Below are 23353 nucleotides of genomic sequence, written 5' to 3'. Positions count from 1 at the left end.
GCTAACGAGCAGAGGAAAGTCAATCTGCAGAAGGAAGAAGCAGATGCAGAGAGTGGGGGTAAGGGAGAGGGATCTGAGTCTCCTCAGGGCTTTGCTGACTCTGCTTCTCCTTCCCTGAGGCTGCACCGTGTGCCCCGCCGGACCGATCCCCTCTTCTGTGAATAACTCTGCCCTAAGCTGTATCAGGTTTGTGTCTGTTGTGGCAACTACTGTTTTTCATCAAAAGACACTGTTCATTGTAAGGTCACCGCAATTCAGAGATACCAAGATGTGAAAAAAGTATTTTAACATATTTTAAAAGCATCTCTGTTAACATCTAGGACTCAGAATGGAACATGATGATTAACTCAAACCCCCTGCCTCCTCCCCAGCCAAAATGGTGACACTAAAATAAAAACCAGCATATTTCCTGTTCTGTCCACAGAACCTTATCCACTGTTTCCAGCTGTCCGTGAAACATTTCTATTTAGATGTTCCTGTCAAACATATTTGACAGTTGATTCTCTTCCCTCTGGCAGGCTGGGTCCCATTATTTTATTACAGTTTTCCTCCCTCTTCTAAAGTAGCGATCTAAGCGTAATTTGGAATTCTTTTCTCCTTCCTCCCTCAATTTCAGTCTGACACAAAATTTTGGAACATTTTTTTCTTTTAATTATTACTTTAAACTGAAGTATAATATACATAACACAAGATTTACCATCTCGACCGTTTCTAAAAGCACATTTTCACGGTATTAAGTGTATTCATGTTGTTGAGCAACCACCACCACCATCCCATCTCCATAACTCTTTGCATTTGAAAGGCAGAAACTGTATCCATTACATAATAACTCCCCATCTTCCCACCCCAGCCCCTGATAACCACCATCTACTTGCTGTGTCTATGAATTTGACTACTCTAGATAGCTCATATAAGTGGGATCATACAGTATTTGTCTTTTCATGACTGGCTTATTTCTTTTTGCATAGTGTCCTCAAGGTTCATCCACGTTGTAGCGTGTGTCAGAAATTCGGCATTTCTCATGTCGACATTATTCTTCCACTTACTCTTCGGCTTTCTTCTTTCCTCTTTGACAACCAAGGGTCTAAGCCTTTGTCACTTTGCACCTGAGTTCCTGAAATAATGTCTTAACATTATCCACCCCTGCTGCTTACAGCCATAATCTATGATGTATGAGGAGTCTTTAAGAACGTGGTTTTCACCTGGTTGTTGACCCCAGGATTCCCATGAGTGGAGCCCCATGGATGGCTGGTGCAACCCAGAGTCTCTGCGTAGCCCAGCTTGCTAAAAACATTACCCTTTCTCTCCTGACATTCCCCATCTACTCTAGCACTTCGTACTTCATTTTTGAGTCCTTCATTATCTAGCTGGACTCTTCATTATCTCCTTACCCTGTGCTTTGTTTACATACCACCATTATTCGCAAGGACCTTCATTTCAATCAGGTAATCACGTAACTTTCCATACAGAATTCAGTGGTTATACGTATCTCTTCTTCTTTTTGCCTTTAATGCCTCTCAGATGAAAATTTCAATTTACTTTCATGACCTATCCAAATACTCCGGGTTCTGTGTGGCTTATCTTCTTCATGAAAACTACAGAACCGTTACAACCCTATAAGTAAGTAGTTCGCTGCTTTTTAGTTTTACTCTTAAAACATATTGCTATGGATTGTATTTCACTGGTTAGTAGTGTCCTAACTAGATTTCAGCTTGAAGCCTGATGCTTGTTTTTCATAGCTCTATTGTTTCTAAATCACCAACCCTTAATTTACTTGGAAGAGCTTTTAAGTTTGAAAACATTTAAGAAAATGATCAGTGTGTATGTTTTTTTTTCTCCTGAGAAGCACACAGGCAACCTATTTGATTGAATCTGTGTTTAGCCTAGCATTCTTTTAATATGAGAAGTATTTGATTTACCTGTAGGAGATACAGATCCAAGAAAGGGAAAAAACAAACAAAAACCTATCTGAGTAGTCATGTTGGCGCTATGACATCATCGGCTCTTAGGGCATCTGAATGCTGGGCCTTCTATGTAGGTGGTAAATGGGGTATTGGATAAAGAATCTTATTTAGTTTTTCTGTTTTTTGTTTCTTTAGAACTACTCTGTCTTCCTTACCTCTTAGTCCTTTTCTGAAGCTTAAACTCAAGGTCATTGTTGAGTGGGAAGGAGGAATGTTACCCATCCTTTTCCTCCAACTCACGTAAATGGGATTTATCAGTTTGGCCTGATTTTCCTTCTTTCTGTTAATATTAAACATCATACTAGCTGTAAAAAGCAAATACTGTAATTGGGGTTGGGGAGTATCTGTTTAAAGTCCGTACGCATTTTAGCTCATACTTCATATGTGGCATAAAGGCGGTATTACACAATTCAGTAATAGGAAATTGAAACACCAGTTGCATCTTGTACTAGGAATAAAATGATGAAAAAAGTAACACCATGCTGCTTTTGTGGATTTTACAGTGTAGTAGGAATGTATTAAGTAATTACAAGTGTGTAAATATGGTTAAAGTTCTGTAGGATACTGATTGCTGTGGAGAAGATAGCTGGGGAGTTACACCTTGTCTATGGGATCAGTGCAAGCCTTTGAGAAAGTGTCATTTATTGTATACATTAAATTTGTTTTTGTTTTTGTTTTTGTTTTTGTTTCTGTTTTTACAGATATAGGGGTCCTTTACTTCATTTCAGTTCGGTTCACAATAAACACTTACTACAAGCTTTTTAATGTGTTATACTTGGGAAATCATCAGAAAATAACACTAGGTCATCTGGGATGCATGAGTGTGTATTACAGTGAGAGGAAGACACCATGGCTTTGTACAGAACTTGGGTTCAAAGTCACAAAGCAACCCACGCTGAAGCCTTGGGCAGTTTCAGAAATTCTCTTGACTTTGGTTTCTTGATCTGTCTAATGGGGAAAATAATTCCTGCCTTGCCAAACACAGCTCGTAAGATGTTCTGCTGTGTGTAAAAATGTCAGTGAAACTAGAACATTGAAAGTCCAATTTATTCCGGATGAATGTGCATTTCCTGTACTTCTTGTCCCAAGGGAATATATTTCAGCATTCATAGTCCAAAACCATACCAGGTCTCCTTCCTGGTATGAAGAAAACAACATAAAATAAGGCCTAGAAGTGCAGTCCAGGAGTATGGAGCAGAGTGCAAATTGTAAGCCCCAAATACTGCTTCTGTTTGAATTTAGTTTCGTTTTCACACCTGCCCCAGGCTTTCTCATTTTGTAGATGCTTTATTAACAGAAACCCAGGAGGAGGCAAGGACAGTTGGTTTCTTCATTTTGTAGCACAAACCACCGTCTAGATCCAGCCCATTCATTATGGTATAATGGTATCTCACACAAGTAGTGTTCTAACTTGATGGTTTAAAAGTGATGCGTGGGGAAACCTGGGCTGATAGCAGACATCCCAGAGTAAGAGTGATGAGTGCAGCAGCGAAACCTGCTGAGCTACTGAAAGCTCTGAAGGTATGTGCAGTTGACCCTTGAACAACATGGGTTTGAACTGTGCAGGTCCACTTATATTCAGGTTTTCTTTCCATTAAATGTAGTACCTGTATTTTCATTTTGCACATCTTTAAATTAACCAAGTGTGGGGAAAAGTTTGTATTTGGTTAGAGATCAAAATATGTGGGATCAAAGAAACTAGGGCTTAAGTCCTAATGTTCTCCAGACTCTTTGAGCTTCTTGTTCTTGGGTGAGTCCTTTATCAATTCCTTTGATTTTGAGTCGATATCTGGCTGCGTTGGGGACATTCCCCTACCCCTGGCATTCTTCAATGGTCAACTGTATATTCATAAAATTGTATGCCTATGATACTGAGTAACAATTCATAAAATCACTGGAATGTAGGCTGTAGATGAGACACAAATTTGGGCTAGAATACAGATTTTGGAATTATCCTTCTACAGATGGCCAGTTAGGCCAAGGAACGAGACACAATTTCCTGGGAGTTTGTAGAAAAGAGGCACTCTTGAAAACATGACTGTCTAGGAAGAGAGGAGAGGTGCGTTTAGGGCAGACAAGTAGAGTTTTAAAATCACATAATTGGAAATACCTCGCACATCTTCTAATCTGATATAGTTCAAAATAAAGATGAGTCAGTGGGGTCCTGTTAGCTTCAGCGTTACGGTTTCTGTAAGTCATGGCATAGACGTCTCAAATTTACCTTTTAGTGTAGGTTTTTAAAATCCAATTCAGCCTCCTGTTGGTGTTTTGTCTGCATTGAATTATACCTTGTGGAAGGGTGAGGATTTCTTCCCTGTGTTAACACCATTGAGTGGCAGCAGTTTTTAAGATCTCTCTTGAGTAATCAGATTTGTTTCAGTATATATACGTTGTCCCTGCTTATGAAAAATTATCAAATAAAATAATTCCTTGGATATTACTTCTAGGTCATTTTCCCCAGTTGCTCAGTCTAGTTCTTCCATGAGCTTGGACTAGGAGGCACTTGCTTTCATAAGCCTTACTGGTCTAGACTCTAGGTTCCCCATGGACGTTCTCTTTCATTCATTGAATCCAGAGAAACACAGTGCCTGGCAGAAAGAAAACGGGGAAGATTTGCTGAATGAATGAAATACGCAGATTTCAGAGGCTGCATATTTTTTAAAGGTAGAGACTCACTTATCAGTCTTTTTTCTTTTGGGCCAAGCATAGATATTTGAATATAGCAGAAACACAAGTCTGTTGCATTAATGTTCTTTCTTTCCAGTAGCTATCTTTTCTCATGGTTTGAACTGAGGGCAGCAATTGTTATTTTTAAGAGCATAAGGATGATTTTTTTTAAGTCTCATAAACAAATATAAACCATTATTAGACATAAAAGTATGTCAAACATCATGAAATTCTGATCATAAAATACTCATTACCTTTATTTTTAATTGAAGTATAGTTGGTTTACAATGTTGTTAGTTTCTGGTGTGCAGCATAGTGATTCAGTTATACTATATATTTCTTCTTAGATCTTTTCAGTATAGGCTATTACAAGGTACTGAATCTAGTTCCCTGTACTATACAGTAGGACCTTGTTGAGTATCTGTTTTATATATAGTAGTTAGTATCTGCAAATCTCAAACTCCCAAATTATCCGTCCACTCCCATCCCCCCCTTCTCCCCTGGTAACCGTAAGTTTGTTTTCTGTGTCTGTGAGTCATTACTTTTTAATCCTGACAATCAGCCCTTCCAGGATCGCTGATATGGTTAACAGCATATTTTTTTAACCCACCAAAATACCTTTTATTTAAAGACCTTCTCTTTAAACCACATAATATAGAGATAGTTAGATTCTATTTATTCCTAATTTCTCTCTTGCTATTTTTTCCTTTTTTTTTTTTTTTTTTTTTTGTATCATGCCCACAGCAGCTGTTTCCCTAGCCCTCACCCCAACCCACAGACTTTCCCACACTCCTCTTTTGGCTCTCCCTTGGCATTGATCCTTCGTTTGACAGATAAAACACGTGTTTGTGTTGTAGTTAATGGCCAAGCTACAATCCATCGGGTTTCCCATAGGGGTGATTATTCTTATTTTACTCCCCAAGCAAGGCTGTCCTTTTATGATATAGTGTTCAGTTTACCCTGAATAAGCCTTCTGTCTCCTCACTGAATTCCTCATTCCTTGGTAACTTACTGACAGATGACTCTGAGGTTCTGTAAACTCAGTGTGAGTGAAGCTCATGAGATGAGATGAGAGCTGGGGACACAAAGAGGCAGCCTGGGGTGGCCGTCAGCATTCGACAGCGGTGGGGTGTGGTCCAAACTCGGATGCATCCTAGCTTGTGACTCCGGATGTAATATTCAGTATATGTGAGTTTTAACCTCCTCATGCATAAAATGAACCAATAACTGCCTCTGTTTGGAAACTCTGCTCCAAAAGGAGTCATTTGGGTGCATTTCAAACCAGTGCGTGATGGGGCCACCCTCATTATTTCATTAAGAAATATAAAAATCATGGTTGCTGATTCTAAGGTGCACATCCATGGTTCAGTGATAGCACAATATGAATTTTGGTTGCAGAAACATTTCCCAGGTTGCTGGTGGATTTATGTGAAATCCTGGGGGGATATAGAAGGAGTGAGGGACTTCGATTAAAAGTCTTGCCAGAAACATCAGCTCTTTTGAATTTAAGGATCTGATAGTATGTGTTCTAAACTATGTTTTTAAAAAAAACTGCCATAGGTTCATTTTCCTATGTGGAATAATTGACAACTAAATTGAGTTGCTTTCTTATGAGCTGTCTTTGTTGTCCTTGTTCCCAAGAGCTATTTTATACATTTTAAGTGTTCAGGGAAGAGTCTGTAATGGTTCAATCAATAAATGAAATAATGAGTTTAAGGCAAATTCAGAAATTTAAGAATGAGTGCATACATCCCACTTTTGTGTGTTGAGTGTGTGAATGCGTGTGTTTGTGTGTGTATGACTAAATGGTCATGATTTAAAATAAGGACAGAATTAAACATTGAAAAACCATTTATTAAGAAGCCAATGTGTACCAAGCACAGTAGAATAAATAACATTTTCTAAAGTTGCAGGTTTTCTTCCCGATTTAGAGGTACTCTTACACATGCTATATAAAGCAACTTAATTCTTTAGTTTTTTTTTTTTTCTTTCAGGAATCTTGATATATATCTAATTCCATCTTCCACAAACTCTATTCATGTCATAGATCTTTTTGATCCTAAAGATCATGCCTTACAGGATTGCTGATAAGATCAATAGCCTGTCTTTTTAAAAATCAATTAATTTATTTAATGGAGGTCCTGGAGATTGAACCCAGGACCTTGTGTGGCTAAGCATGCGCTCTCCCACTGAGCTGTTCCCTCCCCGATAGCCTGTCTTAAAAATCCTCCAGAATATCTTCTTCTGCACAGTGGGGATGATTATAATAACTACTCTAAGGTGTTGGGAGGATTAAATGAGGTAATGCACACAAATTGCTAGCACAGAGCTTGGCACAGAGTGGGCACCCAATAAAAGTTATCTGTTCTTGTTGCTTCGAGGGCATCATGTGATGTGACTGATTGTATCCGCTGTGAGTGCTCCAGCTACGGTCTCACTGAGTCCCATGCACCAGACTTGATGGTACACTTTTGTGAACTAACCTCACCCTTGGCAGTAACTTAGCATTCCTCTTCTCGTTTTCTGGCAGTCCAGTTTCCTGCCCCATTTTGCTTATATTTTATTTAATGTAGTTATATTCTTAAAAGATTCATTAGCTTAAATCCTTTCTGAAATAGACAACGACAGAATGAAAATCTTATTCTTGGTATTTTATCAGTTCTTCTCGTTACTTTTTTCAGTGTTTTTATAGTTTATATAATTAGAATTATAGTATGTATATTGATTGGTTTTCTGTATTTTTAAATTAATATATTTTCTACAACATTAAAAGTACGAGAACTTTATCACTTTTTAACTTGTGTCACTTTGCAGCACTTTAATCACATGTATGCTTCTTAACAGTCAATGTATGAATGTGTCATAATTTATTTAAGCTTTTCTCTCTTGTTGGACTGGTCAATTATCTCCAAGTTTTGTCAGTATAAGTAATACTGATGTAAGTATCTTTATAAACCCTGGTTTGCTTTTCTGATTATTTCTTCCAGGTACATTTCCATATATGAGATTATGGATTAAGGAAACTAAGCATTCTGTATTTTAAAGCAGTGGTTTACAATGTCATAACTAAAACTGGAAGAAAATTTCTCTTAAAAATCATAGAGCAGAGGTTTTTAAAGTACTCTGAGACATTGCCTTTGGGTTTGCAATTGAGAGGAAAGGGCCATACACTGAAAGTAACTTTTTTCATGTCTTATTTATACTAAGTGAAACTTTTGTTACTTAGTAATAAGGATGCATTTCAAAATGTCCGAATTGACAGAAATTAAAGTCATATGAATCTGTTTCATTTTATAATGAAATATAAAAGATTTATTTCTTTTGAATACTCATTATTATGTACTAAATACAATATTTAATAAATAATTTACTTGAAATTAAATTTCAACCCTCTGATTAGATTTAATATTAATGAAGAAAGACAGTGGCATGAAGGTAGTTTTAGGAACTTCTTTTTCATCAAGTGAAGACTGTCTTACTGATTCTACAACTGTCATCAAAATTTCTCTTAGGAAAAAAGTATGGAAACATATTTAGATATTTTTGCAAATATGGGGAAAATATCACTCTCTTCTCATTCTACCCATTCCCAAAGGGCTTGGATGTCAGATGCAGCCAGGGCTTCAGGGAGGAGAGGAAAAACTGTGTGACAGAGAATATTTTGGAATCTTCTTGGCAACTTGTAAAAGAGTAAGGGAAGGAGGAAATACAGGGGACCAGGCGTTGACAGTAAATTGCAGTGTGTAAATCCCCCCATATCCTCATCCTCCCATGAACGCTTGCTTGCAAGTTTTACATGATTTTAAACCTGTGAGAATGAGCCGAGCTTCATGCTGAGGTTGACATGATGTGGGGTAGAGGCAACCCTAGAATAAACTAGCATCCCAAGAAGATGGAAAAATCAACTGCTAATGACAGTAGCTGCAATCTTGGCCGAGAGTAAAGGTCAGGTCGGGAACTTTCACCGACTGGAATTTGGGGGCATCGAAGGCATTTTTTTCTTGTATCCTGAGAGATCCCCAGTGAAGGCTGAGTTACAGGAGTTTTTCAGGCTCTGCCAAGGTCATAGCACAAGCTCTGCTTTTCACTGTCGTGTGGAGCAGAGTCCCTGAAGATGGGCTGCCTGGGGCTCACTGAGGTCCCCTCGCTGGATGCACTTCAGGTTTATCTCTAGAGATAGAAACTTCTGGATGCTTCTGGGTTAAGGTTTAGTCATTCCACTTTGCTATCAGATTCCAGATAAGTTATCGGCTAGTAAAAGGATGACTGTCTCGCCCTTGATTCATATGTCCTTAATCTGACAGGCGTTTGGACTGTACTTGAATAGGAATAGAGGAGGGCAGGTTTATGAGTGACAGGCTTGTTTCATATTGTCCCAAGTACTAGGACTAAGGCCAAAAATAAATGCTTTTCTGATCATGGGAGGTGTTTAAGCCTGAGTGGAAATACAGTTTGGTTGGGATAGAATACAGAGGATGTTGAAATGGTAAAACCATAATAGTAATGATAAGTTAAATAAAATAGTTATTTTAGATAAACTTACGTGTTCCACTGGTCCAGAAATTATCAAAGCATTAAATTACTCACCTTAGAATATTAGGGCATTAAATTTTAGGCCACATGTATTTGTGTTTTTCCCCAGCCCACCCCAAAGTTGACCTTTCTGCCATTTATTTTGCCTTTGTGTAAATGTAACTCTGATGTTTTGCTGTTGAGGAAACATTTTATACTAATAGTAGCTGTAACTTAGATGATCAAATTAGTGAATATTTTTTATACCTATTTCTATCAGATATAAATCTGTGTTTACGCCAGATAACCACTCAACACTGTGAGAATATCCAGTTGGCTGTGAGGCTTGTGGCTTTAATTGCAGCCGAGTTAATCTGTAGAATTTAACAATTATACTGCCATCTGTCTTAAGGGTTTATAACTCTGGCAGAGAATAAGCAAATAGCGTAAAACACTTGTACCTGTGTGTGCTGCTCATAGTTTTATTGGTAATAAAAAAAGACTGTACTGACTTTTGTGCTTGGGAACAGAATCTGTTTCTAACCTTTGCTATGAACAGGAAATGGGAGAGGTGAAACAAGGCCTGGCTTTGTGGCTGGGCCAGAGCACTCTGTGTTCCGAAGCGTGGCATTCAAGTCTCATGTCTGTCTAGCTTGTTGCTCCTTGGAATAGCTGGCCTTTGAAGTCCTGAAAACATAGATTGGTAATGAGCAACGTCAAGTCGAGAGCGGGCAAATATTTGGAAAATCCAGGCTCTGAGAATAGCCAGTCTAGGATAATTTGGCTCGGACTGTGCAATAACTGTGTTTCCCTTTCCCACCTAAATTATAAAGTTTTACTAATATAATAGCATAGATTTCTTAAATAGCAATCATTGAAAAGTCTCAACTTCACTTGTGTTTTTAGATAGAGCAATTATTGTATTTCTTTTTAAATTTTAGGGCAGCACTAACTTGCTGGCCAGTGTGTTAAAATGACAATCCAGCCCGAGTGCTTTTTTTTTTTTTTTTTTTTGTAATTAGGCATGGTATTAGAAGAAAGAATTCTAATGGAAGTTTTTGGTTAAATACTGAACTAATACTTTTGAATAAAAGTCAACCTTTAATTTAGTTTTTTAAACTTAAAATAAATTTTTTGTCCAGTTTTTTTTTTAAGGAGGGGCTAATTAGGTTTGTTGTTTATTTATTTATTTTAATGGAGATACTGGAGGTTAAGCCCATGACTTGGTGCTTGTTCAGTACGCACTCTACCACTGAGCTACACCCTCCCCCGTCCCCAAAATAAACCTTGTATCCAATTGCATATTATTGATGAGGGTGTCCGTTATAATACATACAGTGTCCTGTTTTAGAAAACATTTTCTGTTAGGAGAAAACCCACATAATTTAATAAAGACTCTCACCAAGGTCATGTTCTATATGTGTGTGTGTGTGTGTGTGTGTGTGTGTGTGTGTGTGTGTATGTATGTATGTATATATATATATATGGAAGGCCAGCTAGACTTAGGTGATTACTGGAGAATACCTCATTTACTAATGTTATATTGTCCCCTCCCTCTAAGGAAATAAAAACAGGCTAAATTTGCTAAGCCATCCCAAAGGGAAGACAGATACGAATATTTTTATATATTTAGGAATGTATGAATTTTAAAAGGCAGTCTGAGTTACTAGCGTATTTATCTCCTGCCTTGGAAACAGTTCTTAAAACTGGAGAGATGATTCAGTTAAAATTACTGTAGATTTTTGAAATCTGATTTAATATTTTAGTGTGTGCTTTTTAAAACTTTCCTGTCTTTTATAGTTAAGATTGTCAGAGTATAACACTCATTTTTTAGAGAACCTCATTTTGCAATACTGATATCTTCATTTTTTTTCCTTTTTCAGATTTATTAGGTAGAATTATTACAGTTTGACTGCACATACATGTTATATTGCATGTAAATACATATAAACAGTATACTGATACCTTTAACTTGGTATAATAATTATGTAACAGTAATAGTTTAAAATTTCTGTTGCATGATAATTGGACTTGGAATGCTAGAAATCACTGGAGTGTGTAGCCATTGAAGCCTGAGTTGATTTTAGTTATGTTTGGTTTTGTACAGTACCACAGTCTAATGCCGCACGCTATTCAAATCTGTAAAAAAAAAAATGTGGCTTTTCATTTATAAAAATGTATTTATACATATTTACCAAATGTTCAATAATTATAAAATATACACACATTTGAAATAGAGCCCTATGAATCTTTGTACAATCATAAATATGGAAGTTACAAAAAATAATGGCAGGTAGATACTACATCTCTCTCAGGAACTCCATTTCCCTTACTAAATAGTCCTCCTTCCCTTGCTCCCATAGATAACAATGTACGCACTTATACGCTTGTACCCGTCTTAATTGACTCCTTTCTTGGAACTTTAATCCTGAGACATTTCCTAGTACACATACAGCTGAGATGAAAGTGTTCCTTTTAAGTGCACACTCTTCATAATGCCTTGAACTTGTTTTTCTATGGCAGAGGGAAACAACCTCATGCACCTGGACAAACAAAGGTGTTCCTTCAAAAACAGACTTTCAGAATCATTAATTCCAGTTTAGAAATAATTATAAAGGTTAAGTGGACTCTCATGCGTAAGGTTTTAGTGCTGGTGAGTGGCCAGTGTGTGTTTTGCTGCTCCCTTGCTTTCATCTTCCCTACGACACCTCCCTGACTGGGTTGTCTCTTGAAGTTTGATTCCACCTGTAGCAAGTGGGCCAAAGCCAGCCCTCCAGCCTTCTGTAACTTCCTGGTGGTATGCTGGACCCACTGGTTGAGATCAGAAGCACTTCTGCCCAAACACATGCCAAGGTAAGGCTAGTGGTGGTCAAGGTCAGGGGTAAAAGATGGGTTTTTTTATTCCTTTGGGTGCTATAGATGTACAATAAGTAGATAGTACAGATAGTAATAACCTAGTAAGAAATAGTGGACTCACTGTGTGTGGGAGGATGAAGAAATGGCAGTGTCTTTCAGTGAGGGGGATGCTGGTGAGAGATGATACAAACTAGAAGTAGAATGTGTTAACTTTTTGCCTTTTTTTTTAATAGCATGATTATAAATACAGAATTAAGAGATATTACCAAAGTAAAACTTTGAAAGGATAAATCATTCTTTGCTTGAAATTTTTTTAAACATTTTTTATTGATTTATAATCATTTTACAATGTTGTGTCAAATTCCAGTGTTCAGCACAATTTTTCAGTCATACATGGACATACACACACTCATTGTCACATTTTTTTCTCTGTGAGCTACCATAAGACTTTGTGTATATATTTCCTTTGCTTGAAATAGTTAAATATTATAGTAATCGTATTAGTTCTTGCTGTAAATTGCTGTAAAATAAAGCGGTCAGTTCTCAGTGATGAGGAATGGCAAGGATGAGGATAGAAAGGGAAACATAGTGATGGTGGAGGCATGAGCGGAACAAAGCATCTTGTCCCTTTTGTACTTGGGGGGATAACTTACATCGTAGACCTTTCACTGTCTCTGTCTGGTTTTCTCCCTCCTTTCCCCTTTTGATTGATTTCCCTGATCGCAAGTTTCCATAAGAAAATAATTCAATAAGTACAAGTAGATATGGAGAAGCATATATAACTGGCTGGATTTCTAAGCTAAGAATTCGAACACATGCTTGTAAGTTTTATTTAAAAACCCTATTGTTGCAAATTAACATAAATTCACAGGTGAATGAACAATGACGTTCTCCCAACCATGCTGAAACAAAAATTGTTTGGGAGGTGGTGTGGAATACTGTTTACAGCTGCCTTATGGGTGATTTACATTGAAACTGCCGTGCATGTATCACATTTACTGGAATAATCTGTTTATTGGAGAATCATAGAAAAAATAAGCAAGTTTTCATCATTCACACTATGGAGTAAACCAAACAGCCAGTGACAAACCTTGATAAATATTAGCAATGATTATAATTTTAAAAAACCCAGAGTATCAACAAGAGAACAGCCATAACAAGACAGTGGATCACAATGTAATGACAGTAGAATTTCACGCTGAATTCTGTCTGTCATGGCATCCGCGTTCTGCTCTGCACAGCACTGCAACCACACTTCAAAGCCAGCTGAGGACTAGTTTGCTCAGGAAATCCTAGCGATGAGAAGCTTCAGGTTTTACCGGTATGTGGCCCTTAGTCTTAGGCAAAAATGATAGTCTGTGGAATCTAGTGTCATTGATCTGAAAGCACTAACAAAAGAACATGTCTTAGATAACCTTGCATTAGCAGGAACACACAGGAGTTGCCAAAAAAATACCAATTTACCCTACTTAAAAGAGGCAAGCTCCTAGATTGACTTAGGTGACCCATAAAGTCTGGTGGTAATGCGTGTTTTTTTAGAGTAGTTTTATCTTTAAACTTCAAACAAGTTGGTGACATACATGAAGCTAGTGGGGTTCTTTCCACTGGCAGATGAGTGCTAAAGAAGTTAAGTGATTTTTTTTTTCATCATGCAGTGTTTCTGATAGTTCTGCCTGCTTCTGTTTTCACCATGCTTCTCTTCTATATTTTAAGAGAATATTTCACTTTTTAAATAAAAAAGTAGTCTCATTATGATTTAATTAAGTTTATTTTTTCTTGCCCTAAGGAACTTTGTAACTTATAAGTATGAATTTATATGTATGCATAGTTGTATTAATAAATGCGTTTATAAAATTGATATTTAAATAGAGCTAACAATCAGGTTGGGCCAGACATTCCTCTAAGTGCCTTACAATATTAATTTATGTAAACCTTTCAACAGCCCTAAAAAGAGACCTTCATATTTTGGATTCAGTATAAAATTATGCTCAGAATGTCTGTGACCTATTTCTGTGTTGCTCATTGTGGTTCTATATATTTATCATCTGCATAATGGAACTAAGACAAACATAGAAATATCATGGTATATTATTTTGTTTGCTTCCCAAGTGTCTGATACAGTGCCTATTTTTCTAAGTATTTATTAAGGATCAGGAGGCAGCATAATATTATTGTATTATATATAATCTGGTTCTAAACTACCTGGTTTTGAATCCCAGCTCTGCTTCTTACTGACTATATGATTTGGGACAAGTTACTTAAATTGTCTGTCCTTCAGTTTCTTCATTTGTTAAATGTTTATAGTAATAGTACCAACTTTGAGAGAGTTATTATCCAGATGAATTAATATATTTAAAGTACTTAGAACAGTGTCCAGCACATGTTAAATACAACATAAATAATATACATAAATATATTATATTTGAATGCTCCAGATTTCCACAAAGGGAAAATACTTAATTTAGTTGATAAAAACTTAAGCAATGAGAATGGCAGCTGGAAGAGGTTTTATAACAGAATATAGTGGATTATCCGGAAATTTATCCCTCCCTCAGGCAGCTCTACCCTGCCTGTTACTGGTGTATATGGTTGCTGGCTCCAAGTGAGAACTGAATATGAAAATTTTCAGTTTGTGAAAAACATCTGGAGGTTTCACTTGACTACAAATTTAATATGAGCCAACTGTATGGTACAGTTGCTTAATAGAAAAAAAGAAAAAGAAAAAGAAATCCTCCTTTAGGCTGTATAAATAGAAAAAGAGTGTCTACCTCATGGAAAGTCATATCCTTGATGTCCTTAACACTGGCTGGGTCACAGTTGGAATACTGTTTTCTGTCCAAGACACAATAATTTTAGGAAAGATGTTGGCACACTGGGGAGCCAGGAGCCTGGAAATCATGTAGAAGACAGAGGAAGTGGGACTATGTAGCCCAGAGAAGAGAAGACTAATGGGAACTAAAACACCTGTCTCCATTTATTTACAAGGTTGCCATTGAAGAATAAAAAGGGACACATTTGTGTATTTCTCTTGAAAGCAATCAATATAATGAAAGTCACATTAACTCAAGTGTTAAGGGGGAAAACTTTGTAACAGTTAGTCCAGTAATGGGAGTGCAGTTGACCCTTGAGCAACACAGGTTTGAACTGTGTGTATCCACTTACACAAGGATTTTTTTCAGTAGTAAATACTACAGTATTACATGATCTGCAGTTGGTTGAATCTGTGGAGGAACGGCTGGTGCAGAGGGCTGGCTATAAGTTATACACAGACTTCTCATCTGTACAGAGGGTGGGTGCCCCTAACCCCCGTGTTCAAGGCTCTCCTGTAGTTTGTTCTCATTAGTGAGTAGGGTCACTGCTCTACTCACGCAGGGTCTCATGCAAGGCCTTGCACAGATGCTGTACGAAGAATTACTGTATGTGGTCAAAGATTAGCTTCCATCACTCACATTCACAAAAATCAACTTTATGCATTCATATCCTCACAGGGCTTGGGCAGTGAAGATCCCTGGAAAATTTATTAAGATTTTAAGGCTGTTACGTGACTGCATGGATGGTTAAGATTAGCCTCAGTGGCACTATTGGCTATTTCTCACAGTGCAAAGAATAAAAAGTGTGTGTGTGTATGTGTGTGTGTGTATTATATATAAATATAAATAAACTGGTTTAGTTTTATTCAGGCTGGTTTTGAAATCACTTAAGTGTGGGTTTAAGGAACACTGGATGATACGGTATTTTCCCAAATTTCATAAATTCTTCTAAGTTTTAGTAGGTCATTAAGAATTCTTTATATGTGTGCCAGCAAAAAGAATTGAGAAAGACTGGTTGAGTCTTGTATGTTTTGGGGATCTGATCAGAAAAAACCCATCATCTCGTCCCTGATCTCTAGGTGGGTGGAAATGTTGTGTCCCTTCGTATGAGCAGTATCTGAGGTTCATACCTGTCCACTAAAGGTTCTCTTTTAAGGATTGAGTGACATGAAAGTGTGTAACTGAAAAATATGGAAGATAGCTATGGTGTAGCTTTGGGAACTGACTTTGTATTTTATAGGAATGTTTCTCTTGAGATATTGTCATTCTTTTGTCTTCAGATGTTTGCTTGTCTTCTGGTTAGGTATGTCCTCGATGTCAGCATTCCTTTAAACTCATCAAATCCTACCAAATTTCAGACATTAGATTGTTCAGTTTCAGCAATTAAATTTCTTTGAAAAAGTGATAAAATAGACTTTGTAATTCTACATGTTTCTCATGGAAGACAAGCATTTAAAATTTTCATGTAATAGATTTAACCGTACAATGTGTGTATTTCCACATGGGATAAGTAAAAAGTAAAGAGGGATTATCCAACTAGGAGATTAAAAGGCACATTTATATACTTTTCTTTTGCAATGTTAGAAAACATGAGTTTTTTATCATCTAGAATATTCTATAATCCTCTCACAAACTATTTAAATGAATTTCTTCATCTTCTTTGAAGCAGAAATGGGTACATCTGAGGAATTGTTTGCACACCCTTTAGGTGGTCCCAGTCCCATCTACTTTTATCCTAAACTGAATTACTGGGACTGGGTGATGGACCATGTCATCTCCTATAGAATTTTTGCTTCTTGTTGTAATCTGTTAAATTGTGAAGAAACACCATAAATTAAACCATCTTGTTTGAATGTTTAATATTTTAATTTAGATACATATTTTATTTTTTAATGTACATGAGAAAATGAGAGGTAGCTATTATTTATATGTGTATTATTTGCAACCCATACATTTTGGAAGGTTTTCTGGATGTTCCAGAGCATGGGACTGGATTTGTACCAAAGTATTGAGTTATTGTGCATTCGAGAGTTCAGACTGCAGTTTCCCCTGTTCCTCTGCTTCAAAAGTAGTATAATGAACACCATCAAAAGCGGTTTAATTACTGGAATATTTTCTTTAAAAAAAATTTAAAATGTATATGAAAAAGAACACATCGTTATGTATAACTGAATCACCCACTATGCTGTACCCGGAAACTAACACAACATTGTAAATCAACTATACTTCAGTTAAGAAAAAACTTAAAAAAAAGTGTAATCTCGTGTATAAAATGGAAAGATTGATAGGCCAATATCGTAAGTGGGATTTGTGGAATGAATATATTGACTCTAAATAACATTGATGAAAGAAACCTTTCCTTTCCTCTCCGATTATAATTCTGCCACTTGAATTCTCCATTAGGACCTTGGAGGAAAATAACTTTAGGTGATAGTACGAAAAAGTGTTTCATTAAGTAATGGTTGTGAGTATAGTTAAGTTCTGTTTCTTGATATTGCCTTTGATGAATATAGGTCAGAAAAATAGCATATGTAGGTTTGATTTGTGATTTCTTAACCTTTTTTTCCCCTTTTTTCTTTAATTGGTTTCTTTTGGGGCTGTGTTATCTTATTTTTTAACCCTTTCCCCTTTTTTCTTTAATTGGTTACTTTTGGGGCTGTGTTATCTTATTTTTAACCCTTGTCTCAAATTATTTCTTGGCAAAATGCTGCAACTTAACAGCCCCCTCCCCCCTTTTTTTAATAGTTAAAAATTTGAGAATAGAGGTAAGGGCCTTTTGAGATGAAGATCAATTTGAATGTAATTTGAACGTAAGACGATTTAGTTGTAAATGCTGTATTGGTCACATCTGTGTATTTGTAGTGCACTTCTAAGCCAAGAGCAATTTTCAGCCACCTAACCCTGGCGGGTAAGCAGACTATCCTGAGTAATATAGCAGGCTCACATTAAATGAGAAGATAGGCATTGCTGAATGAACACTTTACTGAGCACCTGCTGTGCTCAAGACGCTTTAGGAGGGAAGGACTGTGAAAGAGGAAGTTGATATATTTGGCCAGTGGATTTGAGGACAGGTGTAAGTTCTTTGTGTATTTGCTAAAATTCCCCAGTGAAGCCATCCAGCCCTGGACTTTTGTTTGCAGGGAGGTTTTGTTTGTTTTTTGTTTGTTTGTTTGTTTTCATTACAAATTCTGTTTCCCTTCTAGGAATTGATCTGTTCAAGTTATCTGTTTCTTCTTGATTCAGTCTTGGCAGGCTGTATGTTTCTAGAAACTTGTCCATTTCTTCTAGGTTGTCCAGTTTTGTTGGCATATAACAGTTCATAACATTTTCTTGTAGTATTTTGTATTTCTATGGTGCTGGTTGTCATTTCTCTTGTGTTTACTTTCTCGTGTTGTTGTTGACTTTTTTTTTTTTTCTTATCTCCATTGGTTCAGTTACTCATTTTGCCTGAAATGCTGAAGCATCCAGTCCATCTCTCTGTATCCTGGATGTTGATTATCTGTTATTCCAGCATCCGCGCAGCATCCAAATACCAGCCCTGCTGCATCTTGGCTTATGTTGTAGACTTGAACTCCAAGATGCCCCCAAATGTTTTTAAATTTTATTTGTGTACATTTTCAAAATAACCTTCCTTTGAGGTCTCAGTTTTATGTGAACTGTAGTTAAACTCTTCTTTTTTCCATGACTTGTAGCATATGGTATTTAACCGTTCGCTAGTATCACTTTCCTCCAGTAAACATATTTGTACAAAAACATTTCAAGAGAACATTACACTTAATAAGAGGAACTCCTCTAAGATGACTCGACTGCTTAGACAGGGTTTGAAAATTAAAATATATGTGGCTTAGCGTGCTGTTTCATTATCTTTCAAGTTTCATTACAATATCTGACCTTTGGGAAAGAATAAGCATTTACAACTTTTGAAACCAAAATAAGTTTTCTGACATTTTATCCTGAAGTATTTGCCCCTGACAGAAGAAAATCAAATCAGTTGACATTGCAGCCAACCAGTATTGACCCTGCATTTTTAAAAACCCATCTATTGCATGTGGTTTGAAAACATAGTCAAACATAAATCTAAGATTGGAATTTTCTGACCTCAGAGGCTATGAATGGCTTTCCATAAACGATGCCCTTAGTGTCATTTTTCATTTTTTAAAACAAACCACTGAATTCTCACATATTTTATCCTCATCCGCATTGTCACAAAGGGCCTCTAGCATTTTTCAGTTCTGTGGGACCTGCAACAACACACCATGCTAATATTGGAATGCATGTTCTCTGTCCTGATGGTGGCTTCTGAGAGGGCTGTTGTGTGAAGTGTGAGGTGTGCTTTCCGGATCATGAACACAGCTGTGGACACCTCGAGGGTGATTATAGATGTCGTTTGTGAATCAGAGACATCTGTCGTAGAGTAACTGGGTGACTTGCTCCAGAACATTCAGATACTCAGTGGCCGGGTCATGGTCCAGCTTTTTTAGTGGTGTGGTCTGGTGCTTTTCCCAGAAAATCGGGTGATCATACCCCGTGTGCAGTAATCAAGCAAGTTGGCAACCTCTGATCTAATCAGCCATTAAAAAGTCTATAAGACAAAAATTTCAAAACTTGGAGAAGGACATATCATTGTTAGTATTTGTGACTCCAGTTTAGGGACTCAAATGATGAGGGGTAATGTGCATGTTTGTGCCTATATAAATGCATAGTGGGATGGTAGCATGGCTGAGGTGTGGGTTTTCACGTGGCCTTGGATTGAGACAGAACTGGACTCAATCTCGGCTCTACTTGTTACTAGAATTGTGGCCTTGGAGCAAATCATTTAAACTCCCAAAGCCCTGGTTTCTTCATTTATAAAACGTAACACGGTTATAATGTCTTTACTGCAGTCTTTGGGTAAGAATTAGAGATGCTGAATGAAAAGTATGTAGCATAGTGCATGGTGCAGGATAAATTATTTTTTAAAAAGTGATGTCAACAACAGCTTGTCCTCAAAGGGTAAAAGGAAGTGGTTATTTAAATCATCACAATATGTTAAGTCGTTAGTTAAAATTCTGATGGAATCACAAGATAATTTTAGCATGCGTATATACGATAATGAGGACTCCGTGGACAATTTATTTGTCCTCCAGCTACTTATTTTTAAACTGGGCAACTTTCACCTTCAAGAAAGTTAAAGAAACAGAAAACTAGAGATTACTAAAACCTTTGGAGAAGTGATAGTGTGATTCATTTTGAAATTTTTAATACAATGCCTTGGCTAGTATCAAGAATCTATTTTTTTCCCTAAATGGAAAAGTTTATGTGATGTTTAGGAAGATGTTATTTTGCTTAAACACCAACTAACTGTCTTCAGGAAAAAGCAGAATCTGATTGCTTTGGAAGCTGATGTGAGCATGTATTTAATCTTTAACACAAAGTCTGATTTCAGGGTTTGGAGAGCAGAATGGGATTAAATCATTTCAAATATGGAAACAAAAAAAAGCTACTAGTTTAAGAAATTTGTTTTCTAGATATTTAAACATTTCATACAGGTTGAACTGCTTACTAATATAATTCTTGTATATCAAGATTTGGACTGCTCACGCCACTCATTCCCACATCACTTTGGATTCCTTCTGTGTACACTTAACCTGGGGGCATCTTCTTGCATAGTTGGAAGAGCAGCAGAAGCTGCCAGGAAACCGTCAGTGAACATCCAGGTGTTCCAAACCTGATAAATTATTTACAGCGCTGCTTTTGTAAGAACGGATGCCCCGAGAGTCGTCTCCTGTTTAAGCTCTAACAAAGAATAGTGGGCACAAATGGCTTTTGGCCATGCAGGTGATACTGTGATCGACTGGTGCTTTGGAGTCAAGATCCAAGAGGCTTGAAGTATTCCATACGCTGCATTAGTATCCTTGGATCACTTGCGTTTTCTGTCAGTGGCTCATCTGAATCCCATGTCCTGAAACTAATATACCATGTAGCTCCCTCTAATGGGCCTGACCATCATTATAGTCTGGGAAATTTCCATGTCTGTCCCAGAGATAAACAGTAACAGGGCCTGTTAATTCCAAGTGTAGTTAACTGCCAAGCTACTCTCCACACCTGCTTTTATTTCTTCTTTATGAAAAGAGAAAATTATCTGAAAAGGAACAGAAAACACTTATGTGTTACTGTTTAAAGGACTGTAAAAATACACTGAGAGGAATTTGGGACACCTTATTGTCCTGATGCTCGGGGAAAATGGCCTGAAGGTAAACCTGACACTGATACCATGTAGTTACTCTGTTACCTTGGGCAAAGGTTCTGAAAACTTCTTTAATATGATCCAGCAATCCTACTTGTGGGCATATATCTGGAGGGAACTCTAATTTGAAAGATACACACATCTCAATGTTCATAGCAGCACTATATTCAATAGCCAAGACATGGAAATAATCTAAATGTCCATTGACAAATGAGTGGATAAAGAAGTTGTAGTATATATATATGGTGGAATACTACTCAGCCATAAAAAGAATAAACTAATGCCATTTGCAGCAACATGGATGGACTTGGAGACTGTCATTCTAAGTGAAGTAAGCTAGAAAGAGAAACAAAAATACTGTATCACTTACATGTGGAATCCAGAAAAATGACACAAATGAACTTATTTACAAAACAGAAACAGACTCAAAGACATAGAAAACAAACTTACGGTTTGGGGGAGGGGAATAGGGGGAGGAATAAATTGGGAGTTCAAGATCTGCAGATACGAATTACTATATATAAAATAGATGAACACATTTATACTGTATAGCACAGGCAAACTATATTCAATATCTTATAGTAACCTATAATGAAAAAGAATATAAAAATGAAAAAAAAAAACCCAAAACTTCTTTAAAATATATAAAATAGAAGCGGGTGCTCTTGCTTCAAATTTAGAAGATGCTACTTATTACCAATGATTAATGAGTAAAAAGAATATAATTGGAAACTTTTACTACTAACATTTAGATGCACAATGAGAAGATCCTTATCTGGTTTGTGTTTTTGCTGCCTCTCCTAATGCATCAGTTCATGCCCACATACGCTGGGACCCCTACAAAGATGTCTCTATTCAGCAACACTTTGAGCGTGTCAGGTAAATGCTTCGTCAGGTACCTCTTCTGGGAGGAAGGAAGCGCTCCTGGTTCTTGGTGTAGCAAATTCACAAACTAGATCCTTTAAGCAGATTTTTTTTTGAATCAAGGAAGTTTTTGTTCATCCTAAATTGACATAATCCCCTAGTTCTTAACACACACCGTGCCTCACATGAGCTTCTGCATTTTAGCAAGATATTCTTTTGTTGGAAAGAAAAATTGTCCATTTTGTTTTAGAGATAAATGACCCAAATTTGTCATCCTTTGTTTTGGCGTCAGGGTGCGTTATTTTACTACATGAGAGCAAAAGTCAAACCCTGAAAGGAGGACCTGCAAAACCATGAAGTGGGCTACTCAGAGCAACTTCACATTTTACTCTCATTTGGGGTATTTTGAGTGTGTGGAGGGTTAATAGCTCAGTGGTAGAGCTTGTGCTTTGCATGCGTAAGGTCCTGGGTTCTATCCTCAGGACCTCCATTAAAAAAATAAAATAAAATATCATATTTTGAAATAAATAGGTCCCTGCCATATATATATATATATATATATATATATATATATACACACACACACACACACACACACACACACACATACACACATACATATATATATATAAACACTGGCTGCTTTGAGTCCTTGGGCACCTCCATTCCCTACTTTATAGAGGCAGGTAGGTAGGTAGGTAGATAGATACATGCATGCATTGATACATACATACATTTTCTTGAAAGAATTATGTTGCAGTGAAGGTAATATTTCTGGCCGTTCTGGTATTGTTGCTGTAAGAGCGGGTTAAGCTTAGTGGGAAAACTACCTTATACTGATGTTTTTGTCCAGGACAGAAGCAGATTTTACTCCCTGACTCCAAGCGCTCATCCTGTGCTGTGCTTGTCCCGCAACACTTAAATATTCTGGATTCATTGGAAGATTTTTTTTTTTTTTGCATCTCTATTCTATCTTTTTAGTTCTCAGTAATAATATCTCCCTTGGACTGTCTCACGCGTGGAGGGAAACGTCTGCCCATCTGCATTACCAACCCTCATATAAAAGTTTGCTTATTTGTTTGTTGGCCATTCTCTGATTTCATCTAAAACAGGTAGATTGATTTTACGTTTTGAAAATAAAATGAGGCTACTGGGGGATTCTCTATAGAGCTAAGACTAGCTCTGCACGCATAAGGCACCAGGCTCCTATAAACAAAATAAGTGAACCACAAGTTTTAATTTCTGAAAATAGTTTCTCCATATAGGGTGATAGATGATATTTTTGTGGTTCATGGAAATCTTATTCTGCCATGTTGGTTCTTGTGGGGTAAAAAAGATCTTATCATCTGAGAGGATGAGGATTTTGTATACAGTGTTGGAGGGGAAAGATTTTTTTCTCCCTCCATGACCATAAAGTAATTTAGTCTTTCTGAAAATATTTCTTTCTGTTTAAG

General features: G+C 37.0%; 1 protein-coding gene across 4 annotated transcripts in view; it reads left to right on the top strand.

The window, feature by feature from the left end:
• Positions 1–23353, top strand: part of PDE3A (phosphodiesterase 3A) — a 492862-nt gene that overhangs the window by 248455 nt on the left and 221054 nt on the right. Inside the window, exon 1 of one of the 4 annotated variants that reach the window (XM_032473216.1) lies at positions 11820–11996. The exons of the other annotated variants lie outside the window; for them this stretch is intronic. Coding sequence (XP_032329107.1) covers positions 11943–11996 — 54 coding nt within the window. The 5' untranslated portion in view covers positions 11820–11942. Of the gene's footprint in view, positions 1–11819; positions 11997–23353 lie in introns of those variants that run through there. 4 annotated transcript variants of the gene reach the window in all.

Source organism: Camelus ferus, chromosome 34, assembly GCF_009834535.1.
Source record: "Camelus ferus isolate YT-003-E chromosome 34, BCGSAC_Cfer_1.0, whole genome shotgun sequence".
Classification (NCBI taxonomy): domain Eukaryota; kingdom Metazoa; phylum Chordata; class Mammalia; order Artiodactyla; family Camelidae; genus Camelus; species Camelus ferus.
The sequence above is the reverse complement of the archived record's forward strand: the minus strand, read 5'-3'. Positions and strand labels throughout refer to the sequence as shown.